The following is a 22085-nucleotide window of genomic DNA, read 5'->3' on the forward strand; positions in this document are numbered from 1 at the left end:
ATCTAGCCATATTTGATCACCTCTGCATTAGACAGGAAGTGGGTTGTCCAACAGCAACATACACAGTAAACACATACACCAAAACAACCTAGTACCCCAAGGCATATATTATATTTAAGAAAAAGCCATAAAAGCCTTAGCTGTTGCCTACAATCTTTATTGAAGTTATACAAAAAGAATCCCCAAAAGTGAAAAAATACATTATGTACAAAACCACTTTCCCTTGGGAGAAAGGTTCTGTTTCCTCTTAACATGCAGTGCCTTCAACTGTAGCTGTAGACTCCACTGTCCCCTCTGCTGCTGCTGGACTCTTAGCCTGATTCTCAGCCTAAAAGACAAAGAGCCTAGGTATAACTTAAGGTATGACATAAGCCATCCCATAATGTATAACGTAGCAGGCTTCAGTCACAAACACAGGGAAGCTTGCACTTCTCTATGAAACAAAACTACAAGATGCTAAGGCTGAAAAAGCCAGCAGTTCACACATTACGTGGGAAGGATCAAATAGTCTTACTTTTCCATAATTCATGAAAGAAATCATAAAATCTGTCAGGCATTCATAAGCAAACTATTCACTACAACCATTCTGTTATTATATCATATGCACTTGGAAGGCCTGGCTTCCCAGTCCTGAAAGCAGCAGGTTAGGCCAAGTGGCCAAGTCTTAAAAACTACCCACCTCAGCCTCCATGTTTTCTGAAACTTCCTGTCCACTGGGGACAGCATCCCCACTGCCTCCATTCAGCTCTAGCTCCTGCTTGGCTTTCTTTGCATCATCTTTCCGGGGGCTCTCTTCTTCTGGTTTCCTCTAAAGATACAATTGTGAAGGCCTCATATTTATCTTAAAAACACAAGCTGCAAAATAATCCCGTAATCCCCATGGTGCTAATATCCTGAACATCCTGACTCACAGCTCACTAGCTCTGCTCTCTAGCACAGGGCAATGCTGACCACTACACAGTGGAATAAACTGCTATGTCCCAGTGTATTTTATCTTAACATTTCCCTAGTTGGGGCACATGGAATTGGGGAGAGTGAGGGGTAGAGATCTGAAGAGTACAAATAGGTTACCTACTTTCAGTCAGTAAAGACAGAAGCAAAGATTTACCCCATTCACTCTTTTGGCCGGGCTGTGATGGCTCACGCCTTTAATCCCAGCACGCGGAGGCAGAGGCAGGTGGGTCTCTGTGTGAGTTCGAGGCCAGCCTGGTCTACAAAGGGAGTTCCAGGACAGGCCCCAAAGCTACAGAGAAACCCTGTCTTGAAAAAAATAAAAAACAAAAACAAAAAAAAAATTCACTCTTTTGAAAATGAGTGTTACACTGTGCCACTAAGAGGGTGAATCAATTATTGTTAGTGTATTATTTCAGACTTCCTACCCGCAAATGTAGACTGGAGAAAAGGTTAAAAAATAAATACATGTAAATTTTACCTTCTTTCTGACAAGATGGGAAATATCAGTCACACAATTTGACGAGGAAGCACCATCTGTTGGCTTTCTATTGGCAATCTGGCAAAAATAAGTGTTATTAGCAATTTACAAAAACCTTATTTGACTCAAAGTAGGCTTATTGAAGGAAACACACACACAATACGCACCATGGAGACTGAGGTGCCTGCTCCACTAGCAGTGAAACCTGAAGAGGAACTCTCTACCTGTGAGACACAGACACAGTAAGTTATAGCATAGAACCCCAGCCACCCAGGCTTACGTTACCCACCAAGCAATCGATTAAAAGGTTTCAGCATCACTCACAAGGTCTTCCACACAAAGACAAACAAGAAACTAAACCCTTCATGTCCTATTTCTGACAGAACATTCCCCAGCAAGCATGTCTATGGCCAGGAATGGAGCCAGGTAATTTAGGTTTAAGAGATTCCATGACTTCAGCCTTTTCTATATGGTATTGTCAAAAACATTTTACAATAGTTTAATATAGTATTTATGCTGAAAAGCAAAGAAAAGCCGATGGCCACACAAAGTAACAGTGAGAGCTTTTAAACAAGTGTGTCTGCACATGGCATACTTTCTACCAACTGTACTGTTTGGAACAAGTGAGATGACCTCTCATTCTGATCAACTCCATCATGGACAGTCCGGCAGTGCTGGCGCACACCTTTAATCCCAGCACTTGGGAGGCATAGGCAGGCATATCTCTGAGTTCGAGGCCAGCCTGGTCTACAGAGTGAGGTCCAGGGCAGCCCAGGTACCATGTTATTTAGAAAATTTTAAGAAAAAACTCAACAAACCAGAGTAGCTTTCAAGGCCAGTTCAGCTACATTCCCACTACGCTGAGACTCCTTTGCATCTTCTATCTTTTCTCTAATTTCAGGTAGCAGTTCTTTCAGCTCCTCAATTTCTTTCTCATATTCAGTAAATGATCCTTCAGCCTCCTTCATCTGCTCATTTAGTACAGCTACAAAGAACAGGCTTAAATCATTAGTACCAAAAGGACCTTGTTTTCCCCCCACAGTAAATTGCTGCATCATCTAAGCATAAAGTAGCTGCTGTTCACTCACCCATTCTCTTCTCAATGACTTCAATAGATTTGCCATACTGTGCCACTGCCTCATCATACTGAGAGTTGTAACCATAGGCCAAACCCAACTGGTAGTGAGTCTCTGCAAGGAGACGGTCATGGGCTTCCAAATATTGTTCCTGGAGGCTTAAGCAAGCCTGGAACTCCTCCACAGCTTGGATATAATTCTCTAATGAAGACAAAACATCAAGAATTGTACAACATTTAATATAAAGCACTTTCATAATTCAGTTCAGGAATAGTCTCATTTTACATTCCAATTTCTCCCTCCCTCCTAACTTTCCAAACAGGGTCTCGTTATAGCTCTGGGTGGCCTAGAATTTGCTACATAGACCATACTGCTCTTGAGCTCAAAGATCTTCCTATCTGTTTCCCCTGCTAAGTTTGGTTTAACTGTCAGATAAACCATTTACAAGGCTGTTTCACTGCTCTAGGCACTATAAGGAACTCAGACCTATTCTTCTGTCTATAGAAACAAGAGAATGGGGACATGGAGGAAGTTAGGAGACAGCAAAATTGGAAAATGCATTACCAGATTCAACACTAACTTCTCCAAGTTTAAGATGGGCTTGTGCAGCATAAAGCTGAGCTTCTTTTGTTTCTTGCCTAAAAAGAAAGGTAATTAGAAAAACCTTAAAAATAATTGTCTAATCCTAAAGTGCTTTTGCATTTTCAACCACCAATCTACTTAAAAGCACCAAAAGTTTTTACCTTTTAAAAATGATCTTTGCTAAATCCAGCATATCCCAGGCAAGCTCTAAGTTCCCAATCTCCTCCTCTTCGTTTTCTTGAAGAGACTGACGTATATCCAAATCATTAGCATTAGGCAGAAGTACAAGACATCTTTTGAAAATATATCTAAATATATAATTTACTATCATTTTAAAAAGGAAAGTTGGTTGCAACTCAAAATGAAGGCCTTCTCTATAAAACCTACCAAATGGGCCCCTAGTATATAAGGTCTCTATGTAAAGTGAAACATTGTGATGCTGCATTTCTTTTTTTTTTTTGTTTTTTCGAGACAGGGTTTCTCTGTGGCTTTGGAGCCTGTCCTGGGACTAGTTCTGTAGACCAGGCTGGTCTCGAACTCACAGAGATCCGCCTGCCTCTGCCTCCCGAGTGCTGGGATTAAAGGCGTGCGCCACCATCGCCCGGCTGCTGCATTTCATTTTATGATGAATAAAGGATCTCTAGGCCCTAACCAAGAACTAGCTATCTACCTTTCTATTCTAGTAAGCCATGGGCCTACAGTAACAAAGTTACTGAAGGAATAACAACTTACCTTGTTTTCAAGAACTGATTCATTTGTGTTTTCTTCAGCCTTGTCATTTTCTTTGTCTTCTTCCTCTGAGCCTTCAGTTTCTACAAGCAAAAATTCCTCAGTATTGAGATGTAACTAAAGGCATTTTCTATTTGGTCAGATTCTGATAAATTATCTGTCAACCTACATTCTAAGACAGAACAGGAAAGAGGCTAACCCACATCAGTTAGCATCTGAAGTTAAAATCAGAGGTTAACTAATTCAAATCTAAACCAGTCTATTCATCAAAATGTCAACGTTTAAGGACTAAGGAAATAAAATCTTCCAAGAATCTTGCATCTACTCAGCAGACAAGTTTTAGTCATTCATTAAATAGTACACTGAAAGTACCAAAACCTAAATAATCCCAGTCCATTCACAATTAGCCAAGGGACTAGCTTTCCTACAAGAAGCTATGGGGAAGAGACATATGTCTTTATCAACTCTCCCAAGAGCATGTCAGATAGACTCTAGAAACAACAACAACAACAAAAAACTAGGAAGGAACAAGCCAGTTTCTTAAGATTTCAACATAAGCCAAATATTGGTGGAACGTCTTTAATCCTAGCACTCAGGAGTCAGAGGCAGGTGAATTTCTGAATTTGAGGTCAGCCCAAGAACCAGCCAGGGCAGAGAAACCCTGATTCAAAAAACAATTTTCATTTAAATATGTAACCATACCTACACCTATTTTGATACACAGTCACAAGTGAGAAACAAGCTTTTATAAGATTTAAAACCCAAAACACCAGCTGTTTCAGTTGACACAATCATCACTTAAGTTAAGTATGTATTATGCTAGTTGGGGCTTTTTGTTTTATTTTTTTCTGGGTGTTGTTTGTTTGTATGGTTTGCTTTTTGAGACAGGGTTTCTCTGTGTAACAGCCCTAGCTGTCCTGGGAATAGCTCTTGTATCAGGCTGGCCTTGAACTCACAGAAATCTGCCTATCTCTGTCTCCTGAATGCTAGGTTTAAAGGTGTGTGTTGTTGTGTACCTCTACTGCCCAGGCTTCTGTTTTGTTTTTTTTTTTAAAAACATTTTTTTTTTAATTTTTTTAATTTATTTATTTATTATGTATACAACATTCTGCTTCACACACACCAGAAGAGGGCACCAGATCTCATTACAGATGGTTGTGAGCCACCATGTGGTTGCTGGGAATTGAACTCATGACCTCTGGAAGAGCAGTCAGTGCTCTTAACCTCTGAGCCATCTCTCCAGCCCCAGGCTTCTGTTTTTGTTGCCATTTTTTTCTAAAATTTATTTATTCACTCATTTATTTATATGTTTTATTATTATATTATATATTATGTAGTGTTCTGCCTTCAGGCCAGAGGAGGGAAACAGATCTCAATACAAATGGTTGTGGGCAACCATGTGGTTGCTGGGATTGAATTTAGGACCTCTGGAAGAGTAGCTAATGGCTGTTCTTAGCTGCTGAGCCATCTCTCCAGCCCCCCTTCCACTTTCTTCTTAAAGAAACAAAATTTATTTACTATATAGCCCAAACTAGCCCCAAAGACCAAAGATTGCAATCCTTCTGCATCTCCCTAGTAGCTGGGAATATATAGCTGACAGCATGCTCAACTTTCTTAGTTTTTTTTCTCCCAAGACAAGGTTTCTCTTGGAACCTGTTCTGAAACTCACTCTGTAGACCAGGCTGGTCTACAACTCAGAGATCCAGATCCTCCTGCTTCCATCCCAGAGTACTGGAATTAAAGGCATGAACCACCCCAGACATGTTCAACATTTTTAACTCCAACTCAAAGATTATAAAATGTTGTTGTTTGAGACAAGGTCTAACTTCAGCTGTTCTTAAACTTGATGTATATACCAGGCTGGCTTCAAGCCAAGAGAGACCTGGCTGCCTCTCCTTCTCAAGTGCTTACTAAACACCTGGCCATAGTGCCTGTCTCAGCAATTTATCTGCAAATCAACACAGATTCATAATGACAACAATCATAGAACATTCTTGTATATTTCCAATTGGTAGCACAAACCAACAGTACCTGAACATTTGCAAATAACGACCTAGTTAACAACTAACTATAGTTAAACCATAACTAACCAAAAGTCTCATAATTGTGTGTAGCATATATCCACAGAGACAAAAAGTCAGTGTCAGGTGCTTCCTCTACCTCTTTCCACCTTATTTTCTGAGACAAGGTCTCTGAGACTGGAGCTCCACAACTAGCTATTTATCAAGTTCCCAGAATACAAAGAGGCTCCTTTATTTGTCTCTGACTATGCAATTTAGTGCTTCTGAAGTAAAGCTACCAAAGCATTTTTTAATTTAGATTTTTAATTATATATACACACACACACACACACACACCCGTGGAGGCCCAGAAAGATGCCCTGGAGGTGGAGTTACAGGCAGTTGTGAGCTGTCTACTATGGGGCTGAGAACCAAACTGGTCCTTTTCAAGAGCAGTATGTGCTCTTAACAACTAAGCCATCTCTCCAGCTCCAGCTTTTTTCATGTAATGTAGTGCCCTGAAGTTTAGACTAGATTCATTTTAATGACTCCACACATCCTCCTACAATAATCAAAGAGTACAGAAGTAGATACATGTACTCTTACAATACTGCTTAAAATTTCATATATTTATTTTTACTCCTAAAGATTTAATGAAAAGCTGTGATGTCTTTTTATTTTAATAAAAGGTGTAATGGCAGCACACACCTTTTAATCCCAGCACTCAAAAGGCAGAGGCAAGCAGATCTGAGTTTGAGGACAGCCTGTTCTAAAATGAGTTCCAGCCAGAAACCCTGTTTCAAAAGAAAAATACCAACAACAAAAAAATATTTAACCAAACCCAGGCATGGTGCCTCATGTAATCTCATGAGCTCCTCCCTCAAAAACAAATAAATGATAATGTGGAATCCCTATACATAAATCAAATACCCACTTAGCACAAACAACCTGAGCAGAGCAATTTAAATTTTTGTTCACTTACCAACCATATCTAACATGACAGTTAAAACACACCAAGAAGGCCGGGCAGTGGTGGCGCACGCCTTTAATCCCAGCACTCGGGAGGCAGAGGCAGGCGGATCTCTGTGAGTTCGAGACCAGCCTGGTCTACAGAGCTAGTTCCAGGCTCCAAAACCACAGAGAAACCCTGTCTCGAAAAACCAAAAAAAAAAAAAACCACACCAAGAAGACAAAGAAACAGGAGAAAGAAAAGAACACATTGATTTATGAGTGATATTCATATCCTACAAGCCATAAAAAGTCAAGTACCATGAAATGGATTCCTATTTTCTTGTGCTGCTGGGATCAAACACAGAACTTTACTCATGCCAGACCACTCAGTGTCATTTCAGACACCAGTGCTTTAACTGTGTGTAGAGATGTATATATGGGAATGTGGGTACACTTATATAGGTCAGAGGATAGCCTTGGGTTGGGTCAGAGATCAGACAGGGTGTCTGTCCTATGTTCCAAATTAGTTGTTTCACAAGCATCTGGAAGTTCTGTCTGTGGTTCCTTATCTTCCCTTAAGAGCACTGTTATTATAGATGTGAGTACATTCCCGCTTTTATGTGGGTTCCGGGGACTCAAACTCAGGTTCTCACGTGTAAGATGAGGACTAGCACTGCACACCCACACCTTTAATCCCAATACCTGGGAGACAGAGGCAGGCAGATCTCTAGGTTCAAGGTCAGCCTTGTTTACAAAGCTAGGACTGTTTAGAAGCCCTGTCTAGGGGAGGGGGTGAGCTAGCATTTAAGCCTTAAAGCCTGACTTACCCATCTCTATTAGATGTGATGAAAGACTTCCTACCCGCACCCCCCCCCATGCCTTATTTGAAAAATACAGAAAATTTTATCAGTCAAATAACACTCATAGGCTATGGATTTGGTTCAATAGTGGAGTGCTTGTCTAATACACATGCTGCCCTGGGTTCAACCCTCAACACTAGGAAGAGAAGAGGAAGAAACAAGGCATCAGCATTTTCAAAAAACCTGTTTCAAAAAAAAAAATTCAATTCTGTGCTTTCTACTAAATAAGTTCTGAAACTTAAGAAGCCCACCAGTACTACCACTTGACAAGTTCACCTCTGGCTGTGTCCATGCTGGCTGGAGAGCAGGGAAGGACCTACATTATAGGCAGATGCTTGCCAGAAAGGTCAAGTATTAAAGATGGATCATTGAAAATCTACAACTTAAGACAACTCTCAAAATAATCTAGCAATTACACAAAAAATGAATTGAAATATACCTGTAAATAGATAACTCTTGAAACAGTCTAGCAATTACACAAGATATTAATTGAAATAAGACCTGTAGTCATTAATGCCCATGTTAGATGAAATTTACATATACAGTAGAATCCCCAACTGAGCACAACTCAAGTCAGACGTGCCAATTAGTAATTAGAGGCTAAAAAATTCTGATAAAATTGAAACAGGATTAAGCCACTAACACTAAGTTGATTAGCAGCCAAAGCAAGCATGAAATGAGGAAGGAAAGCAACAAGAGATAAATAGCTAAGTACTTTGCTATCTCTTTTCCCTGAAAAAGGGGTGGGACACACTACTGACATTATTGTGAATAACCTCTAAAAATTTCTATAAATCAAAAAGTGGAAAGAATACAAGAATGCTAACTGCCTTCATTTATTTATTAAATGGCATGCCTGCTTAAGTGTACCAATTCAGTGGATTCTACTGTTCGGTTCTTATTTCCTACAGCACATAAGAGAAACCATGTGAACAGTAAGTTAAAAAACCCAAAGGCATGCAAGTTAACATCCATTCAGCATTCTCTGCCAGCCTATCCTATTATTTCCTACCTATCCCACAATCCATTTTTAATCCACCCTTCATATCACCTCATTGGCTAGTATGGCACAAGTTACTGATAGCTAGCCAAATTTCAGAAATCAGATCTACTTTTTAATTAGTAAAAATATTAGCTACCACCAGCTAAAGACTTGGTGTTCTTGATTTAACTTTAACCTAATCACCATGTTCTTAAATTAACCCCATTTTCATTTAGACCTTTCCTAAAGTAATCCTTTCCTAATCCAAAGGCAGACTGAAAATTCTGAATGGAAGGCTGACTTTTACCAATGATTAGTGAGTCAAATCTAGAATGGACTCCACCCATTGCAGCTCTAGTGTATCCCGGTTACCTTCACCCTCTTTCATCTGTTCGTCTCTCTCTTGTGTCTCTTCATTAGCAGCTATCTTAAATTTGTCTTCAGGTTCTTTCTCCGTGGCCCTCTGGGCTACCTTGGTCTCAACCTCATCTCCAGCTGCCTCAGACTCTTCTACAGGTAGCATAGCTTCCTCCTGTTCAGGAACCAGCTCTGCCTTGACCTCCTCTACACTTGAACCATCTTTAGTCTCTGTCAGTCTTTCTGCAGAAGTCTGTGGTTCACTAGGAGTCTGATCTTCTGCAGCTGATGGTCCATCAACTGAACCATTGTTGAGAAGAACTGTAATCTCCTGCCCTGGCTTCTCAGAGACATCTGACCCAGCCTCTGCAGCCACCGCTGGTGACACTGCATCTTGCCCTGACAGTTGCTCAAGAACAGCCGTTCCTACTTCACTCTCAGAGGAAGCTACCTGATCCTTTGGTTCCTCCCCACCCACGTCCACACCCACATTGACTGCCGCATCTACTGTTTCAGCTTCTACCTTCATGGCAGTGCCCTGCTTTTCTGGAGCCCCAATAGGCTGATCTTCTGAAGTTTCTTTTGGCTTTTTTTCTACGCTCATTATTTCCTCTCCCTCCTTCTCCTGAGGCACTGTTTCTCTGCATTCTTTATTTTGAACATAAGCTCCAGAAATTGATTTTCCTTCCTCAGCACACAATGATGCCTGTTCTGTCTTCCCAGAAGTGACCTCAGCTTCATTCAGTCCTGGTATTGCTGCTTCTTTTGCCTCTCCAGAGGATTCAGTTAACTGCTTTGAAGTTGATTCAACTTTTTCCTGTAGCTCCTCTGCAGGCTCACTTATATCCATATCTTCTCTTCCACCCTTCTCCAATTCACTTTCCTGTTCTGTATCAGTTTCAGGCTTTGACAGAGACTTGCCTTCTGCTTTTTTGGCTTCTTTTTCTCCCATGGCGTCATAAACCTGTTCTCTCAACTCTTCCCTTGCTTCCTCTACATGGTTAAAGAACATGAAGCATAAGCATGTCTCCAAGTTTAATGATAAAAGCATAAATGGAAACTAGAAATACATTCCCTTTAAGTCCTCAAATAGCCTGGCTAAGATTTAGCAGGTGCCCCGGTGAAAAAAGCAAAGAGAATCCAAGCTAGCAAAGCAACATACTGCAAAAGAAATCAAACCTCTTTAGACTAGAAACTGCATATATTCACTTCAAGTAATCTGATTACCAGTCAGAGAAGACATGTCAACCTTTCCTTACTCTCTTCAACATTATATTTATTTGATCTGTAAAACTCTAAAAGCCAAACTCAGAAAATATTTAATTTTCTAAGATGCATAAAACACAAAAGTGCTCCAAGGACTTCCTACATTAAAATAACTGGGCTATGCAACATGATTTTAAAAATATGCATCAGAAAAGTAATGTTCTTAATATTTAAATATACAACTTAAATGAGGGTTATTAGATAAATTTAGTTACTCTCTTAGAGAGGCTTGTCAGTTTAATAATAGCCTACATCTATTGTATCAGCCCAAGTACCTTTGGAGAAACCACCAACATAAGGACCCTATTTCTATAACTTATTAAAGGAACCATAGGTCATCACATCTCTTGAATGCAGCATGCAACTCTACATACCATCTACATTATCATTATTTTCAACCAAAGATTCATCTTCTGGTTTTTCTTCTTCCTCTTCTACATGCACTCCTTCCAAGGCATTTCCCAGCACTCCATTCTCCATTCTACAAGAAAAAGCACAAAAGTATAACTAGTCCCTAACAATGTATTTCAACATGGAAAAAAGGCAACAAAAGAAAATCAAGTAAAAAGAAAACAAAGCTACATAGTCAAACCAGGAGTAGTAGTTCTACAAGTTCCAGGCTAGCCAGGTCCACAAAGTGAGACTAGTCTTTATTTGTTTTTTAAATATTTATTTATTTATTATGTATACAATATTCTGTCTGTGTGTATGCCTGAAGACCAGAAGAGGGCACCAGACCCCATTACAGATGGTTGAGAGCCACCATGTGGTTGCTGGGAATTGAACTCAGGACCTTTGGAAGAGCAGGCAATGCTCTTAACCAATGAGCCATCTCTCCAGCCGGAGACTAGTCTTTAAAAATAAGGGGATGAGCCGGGCGATGGTGGCGCACGCCTTTAATCCCAGCACTCGGGAGGCAGAGGCAGGCGGATCTCTGTGAGTTCGAGACCAGCCTGGTCTACAGAACTAGTCCCAGGACAGGCTCCAAAGCCACAGAGAAACCCTGTCTCGAAAAACCAAAAAAAAAAAAAAAAAAAAAAAAAAAATAAGGGGATGAGGGGCCAGGGGAGATGGGGAAGCAGTGCTGCACTTCTGAGTTCAGTTGCTAGCACTCACATTAGATGGCTCACAAATCTAACTCCAGCCCAAGGGGATCTGAGGACGCTAGCCTGGAAGAACACTTGCTCACATATGCACATACCCACACTTACATCGACAAAATAAGAAAAGAATCTTTGTCACATGCCTTTAATCCCAACACTCAGGAGTCAGTATCAGGCAATTCTCTGAATCCAAGACCAGCCTGGTTTACACAGTGAACACCTGGTAGTGGTTTGAATGAAACCTACCCCCAATAGGCTCATGTTAGGGTCATAGCTTGATCCCCAGTTAGTGGAGGTTTGGCTTGTTGAAAGAGGACTTTTACTAGGGGTAACATTTTCAATTTACTCTCTCCACATCAAGTTTGCTGCCTCAGTTCTAAGCTCTCAGATAATTCTCTAGTGCCATGCCTACTGATTTGCTGTGATGCTCCCTTCCATGATAGTCATGGACTCACCCTAGAACATCTGTATTATACTCCCAAGACTCAGGGGACACCAAGAAGAGGCACAAGGAATGTGTGATTGGAAATGAAGGGTGAGGACACTAATTTCCAGCTATGATAAGACAAGAACACTCTTCTGCTCTCCAGCAACCGTGATCGCCTATGCAAGATCGCCACAGTAATAGACCATCGAGCAACTGGTCAGGGAAAATGGGAGGGGCTCATGAGGCTTCAGCCTTACTTGAAAATTTTTATATATACTGACAACAACTGGTAGGAAGCCAAAGACATTTCCTTCAGTGTGCAACCACTGATAAACTACCCTCTTGCCTATGAATGAACCTAATGAAACTCACTGGTAGCACACATCAAAGTACAGGAAGCAGGGGTACAGCTGGGAAGAAGAGTATTAACACAAGTGGGAAGGGCATGAGAGAGTAAACAGGGGTAAAAATAATTGAAGTATATGATTATGTAAGAAAAGTCCTAATGAAACCCATTATTATGAAGAATTAAAATACTAATTTCTTTGTAAGCGGGAACATACTATTTCCCAAACATCCCATTCAGTCCCATTTCTCTAAAGGGCCAGTGTTCTGTCAGCATTTTCAAACCAAGTCATTAAGTGTTTTAAATAATCACAAAATTAAGAACATAAGAGAACTATATGTAAAGACTGATCGTTCATCATTTTATATGGTTTCAAATATTTCAGACATGTTAATAAATTTTTTATTTTTTATTTTTTTTTTTGGTTTTTCGAGACAGGGTTTCTCTGTAGCTTTGGAGCCTGTCCCGGAACTAGGTCTTGTAGACCAGGCTGGCCTCAAACTCTTGTTAATAAATTTCTTGAGTGGTTTCCAAGAACATTAATAGTAAGTCCTTTTAACTGTAAAGAAGAACATGGGCTTGGAACAGGGTCACTCTTAGGCTTGCTTAGGCTCCCCTTAAACTTGATCCTCCTGTTTTGGCCTCCCCAGGTGTTGGGAAATTCACAAATGTGGAATCATAACAAGCAGAAATTTCTCCTTACTAGACACTTTAATGTACTCCTTATTGTCCTCCATACAGTCATTATTGAGTTTTGAGCTAGCTCAGAATACTTCTGAATGTTCACAATCCTGTCTTAAACTCTGATCAATCATTATCTATTATTGAAAATACCTTAGCTTCTACTAATTCAAAACCGCAAAATTTCATTTTTTGCATAAATAATTTTAGCCAACAAGAAAGCTTCAATTTTTAAACAGACCAAAGTAATATAAAATATTCTATTTACAAAATGAGGCTTTCCAAGACATACCTGGCCAACTCCAAAAGTGACTTCCCATAAAAAAAGAAGGCTTCTCCACATTCATTAGCTGTTTCTCCATACTTCTTGCCTCTATAAAGAAAGTAAATACCTAGTCTGAACATTGTTCATTGCTAGTTAACACATGATGCTAATGTTACATGTTCTTCACACATGTATAATATATATTTTAAGTACTACCAACGAGGTATTTTATAATAGGTATTCCTCCTGCCACACTACCAATATCACTGTGGACCAGAACAGTTACAAGACCTTTGATTGGAACTTACTTGATAAAAAAAGAATCATGAAAAGTTATACTGAAATGAAGACTATTGTTTTGGGATTTGGTTTTTTTCCCTATAATTTACTTTTATGTTCATTGGTGTTTTGCCTGCAAACACAACAAATAGTTTCTTTAAAAAAAAAAAAAAGTAATCAAACAAGATCTCTTAGCCAAGAGATGGTGGTACACACCTTTAATTCCAGCACTTGAGAGGCAGAGGCAGGAGAATCTTGGTGAGTTTAAGGCCAGCCTGGTCTAAAGAATAAATTCTGTAGAACCAATCATATTTTAATTGAACCCAATCATATTTTAAATAACAAAGAGTAAAAAATAATTTTTTTTTCTTTTATTGGTTTTCAAGACAGGGTTTCTATGTAACCCAGGCTGTCCTGGAACTCACTCTGTAGACCAGGCTGGTCTCAAATTCAGAGGATCCACCTGCTTCTGCCTCCCAAGTGCTGGGATTAAAGGCTTGCGCCACTATTGTCTGGTTTTGTCTTCTTAATCAGTAATGACTGGGAAAAAGAAAATCACCTTACTCACAAAAATTACTCAAATTACGAAGTGATACTTAGGCTTAGAATTACAAGAAAAACTCCTCTATGGGAAGTAAAGAGCCCGAGTTGTGGTTCAGAGGATTAGACATATATATTAGACAAGTACTCTACCATTTAACTATATCCTTAGTCTTCATTCTTTCTCCCCATAGAAAAACTTTTAAAGGCTGGTTTGCAATATAATACTTTTATAATAAAGATATACTTACAAAAGACTAGCTGCTTCCTGGAATGCATTAACCGCCGATGGAATGTCCCCCATTACCAGATGTTTCTGTCCTAATCCCAATAGTTTCTTAGCTTCACTATCCACATCCAAACTGCAAGAAAAATATTTTATTCAGTAACAAATATTGTTTAAACCAATACTCACTGAATACAATTTTACATTTAAACCATAACAATATAAATTTTTAATTTTGGACTGCTATGGAAGACCTAGCAAATTAATTGGGCATGATGATAGATAATCCCAGCATTCTAACAGCAAAGGCAGGATTGACTGAAAAGGCTAGGTTGTGTATGTGAAGGGTGGCAAGTGGCACACAACTTTAATCAGAGATCTCTCTCTGTGAGTTTAAGGTCAGCCTGTTCTACAGAGCTAGTTACTGAACAGCCAAGGTTACCAGTGAAACCTTGATTCAATAAATCAAAACAGACACAAACAAGAAATTAGAAATGCAACATTCACAAATGCTTTACCTATGTTACAATATATGTTATTATATACAATAAAAAAAGGAACCACTAAGGAACCCCAAGGTCATACAAGTTTACTAGCTAAAGAAAAAATTAACCAGAAAGAAAGACAGAAAGAGAAAGAAAGAAAGAAAGAAAGAAAGAAAGAAAGAAAGAAAGAAAGAAAGAAAGAAAGGAAGGAAGGAAGGAAGGAAGGGAAAAGAAAATGGTAGTGGTGGTACACTGGTACACTCAGGAGGCAGACAGGTGGATGGATCTCTGATTTTGAGACCAGAGTTCCAAAACAACCAGGGTTACACAGAGAAATCATGGGGGGTGGGAGGGTGGGGGTGGGATGATCAACCAAAACAACAGAACAGACAAGGTTGAGGATAAAGATGTTAACTATGCTTTCCTAATATGTACAAAGCTCTAGGTTCCATCTCTACAACTATATAAACAAGACATGGTCATAGACATCTATAGTATCAGGACTCAGGATATAGAGATAAACCTAGTTATCAGACCTCATCTAAAAACAGAAAGATGGTGTGGTGGCACACAACTTTAATCCCACTAAAATCACATGGCAGAGGCGGCCTATTTCTATGATTAAAGGCCAGATTGGTCTACATAGTTCAAGGGAGCCAAAGCTATAAAGTAAGTTTTTGTCTTAAAAAAGGGGGGCAGAAAGAAGACTCAGCAGTTAAGTGCCTAATCTTGCAGAGGTCCCAGATTCAGTTCCTAGTACCTACATGGAAGTTTACAACCATCACTAACTCCAGTTCCAGGGAATGCAATGCACTTTTCTGACTGTGCTAGCACATGGTACATGTAATATACAAAGGCAAAACTTTTTTTGGGGGGGTTTCTTTTTTGGTTTCTTGAGACAGGGTTTCTCTATAGCTTTGAAGCCTGGAACTCACTCTGTTAGACCAAGCTGGCCTCGAACTCAAGAGATCCGCCTGGCTCTGCCTCTGGGAGTGCTGGGATTAAAGGCATAAACCACCGTCATTCAGCAGCAAAACAATTTAAATTTAAAAAAGGAAGGAAGGGGGCTGGAGAGATGGCTCAGTGGTTAAGAGCACTGTCCGCTCTTCTAGAGGACCTGAGTTCAATTCCAGCAACCACATGGTGGCTCACAACCATCTGTAATGAGATCTGGCGCCCTCCTCTGGTGTGTGGGCATACATGGAGGCAGAATGTTGTATACATAATAAAGAAATAAATCTTTAAAAAAAAAAAAAGAGGAAGGAAGGACAAAGCATGTAGTTTGACTTGGAAATACAACTGAGTGACTCAGTTAAAACCTTTTCTTAGCATGCCTGAGAACCTGGATTCAATCAAGTCCCTTATACCACAAAAGAAAAACACTTAGGTAGGAGACGGTGATTAAGGTAAGACATTATAGGGGAAAAATAGGACATTATGGTATAAAGCATAAAATAAAAAGGAACAGACCAGAATACAAAATAGATCGACACAATATAGGCAATTAAAATCTCGACAAGAGGGCTGGAGAAATGGCTTAGAGGTTGAAAGCACTGGCTGCTCATTCCCAGCAACCACATGGTGGCTCACAACCATCTGTAATGAGATCAGGAGCCCTCTTCTGGCATGGAGGTGTACATGTAGGTAGAACACTAATAAGTCTTTTTTAAAAAATCTTGACAAAGGTACCAAACAATTAATAGGAAATGTGTAATCTATGATCTGTATAGCAAACAATCCTAGAATAAAACTGATAGTTTTAAAAAAAAAGTAGGGGTCTGGATAGGTAGCTTAGGGGTTAAGAGAACAGATTGTTCTTCCATAAGACCCAGGTTCAATTCCCAGCACCCACATGGTAGCCCTAACTGTAACTCCAATCCAGCAAAATTAGTGCCTTCTTCCGCCCTGCAGAATCCTGATGTACATAGGGCATAAGCTCGCACAGCTACTCAAACATACACTAGAAAGATGATTAAAAAAAAAAATAAAAACCAAATCTTAAATAAATAATCCAAAAATAAATAAACCAAAATTCATATCTCACTCACATCATAATACAGAAATTAACTTTAGGGGTGGCTCAGCAGGGAAAAGTGCTTGCCTCCATGCCTGGAAACTTGAATTCAATCAATCCCTAGCATTCATATACAGAAAATGAGAAACTCATAAGCTGTTATGGGACCTCCACCATCCATGCTGTGGCGTTTACAAATTCATATGTACACATATATAACATTTAAAAAAAAAAAAACAAGTAGAAGCCAAGTTTGGTGGAGGCAGATGGATCTCTAAAAATTCAAGGCTAGCCAAGTCTAGTGAGTCTTATCTTAAAAAATAAAAGATGAAGGACGGATATACCTCAGTTGATAATAATTGCCTAATAAGCAAACAAAAAGTCCTGCATTTGATCTCCAGCAGTAAGTACATAAAAGCAAGTAGGGGGGCATATGTCTCAGGAGTTGAAAAACAGAGGCAAGAGAATTATAAATTCAATGTCATCACAGGAAATAATGGGAGACTGAGGCAAACCTATGTTACATGAAACCCTCTCTCAAAAACAAACAAAAACACTAAAGGCTGAGCTGACTGGCAGTGGCACGTGCCTTTAATCCCAGCACTTGGAAGGTCATCCTCAGCTACTTAGCAAAGTAAAGACCACCTTAGGATAGTTACAAGATACTCATTAAAAAAAAAAAAGATACTCATTAAAAAGGATTTAAAAAAAAAGGATAGATCCATACTTGTAATTTCAGGGCTTAGTAAAAAAGAATGGGGAATGGGTCTCACCAAATGCACAGAAAGGCCATAAACTAAAGCTAAAGCAATTAATCTTCCTGTTTCAATCCCTAGAATAACTAGAAATACAGCTCAAACCACATTTTTTAAAGTCACCTCCAGCTTCATCAGAACGTTTTTTAAAATATTGGGATACTGTCAAATTCACTGTGGTCAAAAATACTTTCCAAAATCTTAAATTATTTCTAAGTCTTACTGATGTTGCTTCTGAGATAGTGTCTCTTTTAGACCAAGATAACTCCTGTCCCAGGATTCCATATGCTGGGTATCCTAGCTACTTCAGAAACCATGCCTTGAAAAACCAAACCAAACCAAACAAACAAAAAAAACTGAGCACACCTTTAATCCCAGCTTTTGGGTGGCAGAGGCACAGATCTCTATGAATTCGAGATCAGCCCGGTTTACAGATCAAGATCAAGTTCAAGTTCCAGGATAGTCAGGGTACCCAAAGAAACCCTGTCGAGGGGAAAAACAAAAACAAAACTAGCTTACCATGAGTCTGTGGGCAAACCAAAGAAAACACTAGCAGTCTTGCCATGGTTCCCTCTCTGATTCCCTTTATTGATGGACCTTGAAGTGTTAAGGCAAATCCTTTCTTCCCCAGATATCTTTTGGCCAATGTTTTATAATAATCACTATAACCAATCCTCAAAAATCTTAATTTTCATTTACCTCAAAATCTATCACTGGCAACAGATACTGTCAGTTGATTCCCATAAGGAATGTTCTCATTTTGAACAAAAAGTCTTCCAAATATCCAGGTATTTTTCAATAATCTGCTAGCAATTCATAGTGGTCTGGTGGCACAAGTCTTTATGTCAGAAGGATACAAGTTTACCTACCACAGTTAACATTAGTACCAATGGTTTGAATGATGAAAGAAGCAGATTTTATAAAAATGATCTAAATGAACCCAGCAGTGGTAGTGCATGCCTTTAATCTCAGCAGAGGCAGGCGGATGTCTGGGAGATCGAGGCCAGCGTGGTCTAGAGTTCCAGGACTGCTAGAGTTGTTGCACAAAGAAACCCTGTTTCAAAAAAACCACTAGGAAGGAAGAAAAGGAAGGAAGGGAAAGAGGAAAAAAAAAATCTAAATGAATCCCTAAAAAGGAACCTTAGAGGCATCCAAGAAGAAAACTTGAAGGGCCAAAGGTAGACTTCCAGTAATACAGTATTTGACTACTATGACTTAAGGTAGTCAGCAAACTATCCTCAGTTTTATTACTTCACTATAATTATGATCATAATTGTACCATATTATCTCACCTCTCCATTTTATCTGCAGAGGTAGAAGGAGCAGGGGCATCTTCAATTCTGCAATGAAGAATAAAAAGAAAAAAAATAGAAGATACTTTAAACTTGAATTTAAAGTCAGAAGAATAGAAAAAATATAAAAGTTTTTGTTTTAAACAACCAATAAAAAGCAAGTATTACTTGACTCAAATGCATTATTAAATTCAATAAATAAGATGGCTTAGTGGCTAAAGTCACACTTGCTCCCAAGCCTGACAACATAGTTTCATCACTGGAATCTACACGGTAGAATGGTTCACTCAAGCTGACCTCTATTGACATGGGCTCCCCTTAATGTTACACAAAACAATAACATAGCTTAAAAACTAAAACAAGCCCAGCAGTGGTGGTGCACACCTTTATCCCAGCACTCAGAAGGCAAAGTAGGAAACACAGACAGTCTCTGGGTTCCAGGCCAGCCAGAACTATATAGTAAAACTGTCTCAAAAAATAAATAAAATTTAATCCTAAACCACTTAGGTAAACAGCAACTTCACGGCTTAAGAATCAGAAAATAAAAACAGGCTCAATTTAAAAGGTAGTACCTTCAGGTACAAGAATAAAAAAAAAAGACTATCTACCAGATCCTGGAATGACCTTTTTGATTCTTATGTACCAACTCTGCAACAGCTAGTTATACTAGGCAAATTCTTACACATGCTAGGCTTGAAATAAGTGCTCAACCACTGACCTACCAACATCCTCCAGCACTAAGGATTACTTGATTATGTTGATCCAATGGTACAGGGATAAAGTTTTCTGGTTTTTGAAGATAAGAGTTTCCCTACAGAACAGAACTGCCTGCCTCTACCTCCCCTCCCAAGTGCTCAGGTAAAAATTTGTTAACTACCATGGTTAAAGGACTAGGTTTTTTAATTATTTCCAATATGTAAAGATATTTTTTTTCATGAAATAGAAGACATGTCACAGAGTGATGTTAGATTGTGCTGTATTTCTAAATACCCTAAAGCTTTGTACATATATGCTATTAAAAGTTCATAAAACACTATGAACTCGCTGGGCAATGAATGGTGCTTTAATTCCAGCACTTGGAAGGCAGAAGTGACAGATCTCTGAGTTCAAGGCCAGCCTGGTCTACAAATAGAGTTCTAGAACAGTCAGAGTTGATCACAGATAAACCCTGTCTCAGAAGGAAAAAAAAAAAAAAAAACTACAGCACACCCAATACATAACATTGCTATACTGTAGTATGCAATTCATGGTTCAATACCTCAATTTGTGGCAGGGCAGCAGTGGTGGTGCATGCTTTAATCCCAGCACTTGTGAGGCAGAGAGAGGTAAAACCCTATCTCAAAAAACAACAAAAAGCCAGGCGGTGGTGGCGCTCGCCTTTAATCCCAGCTCTCGGGAGGCAGAGGCAGGCGGATCTCTGTGAGTTCTCTGTGAGACCAGCCTGGTCTACAAGAGCTAGTTCCAGGACAGGCTCCACAGAGAAACTCTGTCTCGAAAATCCAAAAACAAAACAAAACAAAAAACACAAACAAAAAAAACAACAAAAACGTGTGGCAGGGAAGTGGGGGTTGTGGCGTGGTGCAGGCCTTTAATTAGAGCACTTGGGTGGCAGAGGCAGGCAGAACTTTGAGTTCAAGGCCATCCTGGTCTACAGAGCAAGTTCGAGGGCAGTCAAGAATGTCTGACCTAAAAACCTTGTCTCGAAAAACAAACTTATAAGTTTGAGGCTTTTTTAAAATAAGTGAGCATGTAATTTTCTATGTATAGCCTGTCAGGAAGCTGAAAATTACTTTACCAGTGGCCAAAGTTTGACTGGATACAAATGACGTGAAAAATTCTGTGATGAGATTCAACTGAAGACTTCATACATGCTAGGCAAACTAACCGAGCTACATCGCCCAAACTTTAAAGTACTGGAAGGATGAGGATCCCCAATGTAATAATAACAGCTGTCCAGGAAGCACCATAAAAAGAGATTGCTCTTGTAATAAATTCTACAGAATTAGCAAATCAATCTACTCTGGTCATAAGCAATCAATAAAGCAGGAAATGGGAATCTAAAATTAAAACTGTAGTTCCCAAATTACTGCGTGAGTGGTCTGAAAAACACTGCTTTTCAAGAACCCACTATGAAAAGAACCAAAGGGTGATAGGTAAATTGGGCAGAGTTATCGTTAATCTCTGGTACAAATGTACTAATTAAAATGTCAACTAAAATACTTAACCTATAGCAAAACCACTCAAAAATCTCACAGCCACCTTTATTTTTGCGAAAAGCAAAACTTCTAACCTACTGCGTGGAAAACATCTTCCTCCAAAAGACGGGTGTTTCTGGGCACTAGCCAGAGAAGGGCTCACGTTTATTAGCACTGTGAAGCTCTCAAAGCAATTATTCCTTCTTTGGGGTCCTTCCCCTTAGCAGACTCATCTACCAAGTAACACTGCAAAGGCGGAAAGCTCCACGCAGCTTCTACCTAAGACCTTAAGAGTATAATGTCCCCTGAAGCAAGCAAATCTCCGACCCGCAACGGAAAGCCTAAAAAAATCACAACGCTTCTCAGCCGAAGCGGAGGGTGGCGGAGCGTCAGCCCCGTGGCGACCCTCGGACTGCGGCCCTGTGGCCCGAGTCCCGGTTAAAATTCACTGCGCACCAGCTGAGGCACGAGCCGCTCAAACCCCAAACAATGGAGTTTTCCCGCCTCCTCGAGGCTCCGCCCCCTCCTCGGAAGCTCGGGGCAGGGAACGCACGCGTACAAAGCCCCGCCCTCCCCGAGGTACCGCCCACTAGGGCGCTCCGGTCCAAGCCTCAATCCTCGTGTGTGGGAATTTTTTTTTTTTTTTGGCGCCAAATCTGTTGGTCCTTTTCTAGGTTCCTCTGCCGACTCTCTACCCAGGCTCACGCAAGGCGTGCGCGGAAAGCAAGGGCTCAAGAGTCGAGCGGCGGCGGAGGGCCCCGCCTCCCCACCCGCAGCCCCGGGCCGGGGGAGGAAGAAAAGGGGCAGGCGATGGAGCCAGCCGCCGCTGCCCCCGGCAAGATGGCGGCCGCGGAAAGCCGGGCAGGGGGCGCCAGCCACCCGCCGTCCCCGCCGGCCGCCAGCTCCTCGGACGCGGGGCTCCCGCACCGACCCGCGGGTGTTGCGGGGAGGGCGTCTGTCCCGCCCGCCGGTCTGTCCCGCCCGCCAAGCCCAGTCCCGGCTCTCCCCGCCGACTGGCCAGTGCCTCCAGCTCGCCACAGTCCGGCTTACTTGTCAGCGGAAACCAACTCCCCGGCGATGGCAGCAGTGGCTGTCGACTCTGTGGCCATCGTTCCCCTGAGGTGGCGGGCCGGTGGGCAGAACACTGCCTGGGAAGACAGCAGAGGACTCAGGGCAGCAAAGACTCACTCGGGAACAGAAAATGGCAGATTGGAGACCCCGCGCGGTTGGGGCCCTCTTATA

General features: G+C 40.5%; 1 protein-coding gene across 2 annotated transcripts; it reads right to left on the reverse strand.

Moving 5' to 3' along the window:
• Nucleotides 1-141: 141 nt before the first annotated feature.
• Nucleotides 142-22085, reverse strand: Nasp (nuclear autoantigenic sperm protein). Of its 2 annotated transcripts, XM_050131392.1 has the most exons (15): nt 21894-22085; nt 18649-18696; nt 14128-14238; nt 13085-13165; nt 10610-10716; nt 8985-9962; nt 3823-3902; nt 3252-3337; nt 3073-3146; nt 2521-2709; nt 2251-2417; nt 1600-1656; nt 1433-1510; nt 680-808; nt 142-328 (listed from the first exon to the last, which is right to left on the reverse strand). In XM_050131392.1, the coding sequence occupies exons 1-15, from the start codon at nt 21950-21952 to the stop codon at nt 248-250; spliced, it is 2325 nt and encodes a 774-aa protein (XP_049987349.1). In that variant the 5' UTR covers nt 21953-22085; the 3' UTR covers nt 142-247. The 2 variants fall into 2 exon arrangements, with proteins under 2 accessions (XP_049987349.1, XP_049987350.1); XM_050131393.1 differs by lacking the exon at nt 8985-9962 and having other exon boundaries at nt 21894-22070.

Source organism: Alexandromys fortis, unplaced genomic scaffold, assembly GCF_014885135.2.
Source record: "Alexandromys fortis isolate MF-2015 unplaced genomic scaffold, M_Fortis_MF-2015_v1.1 scaffold_369, whole genome shotgun sequence".
In the NCBI taxonomy this organism is placed as follows: domain Eukaryota; kingdom Metazoa; phylum Chordata; class Mammalia; order Rodentia; family Cricetidae; genus Alexandromys; species Alexandromys fortis.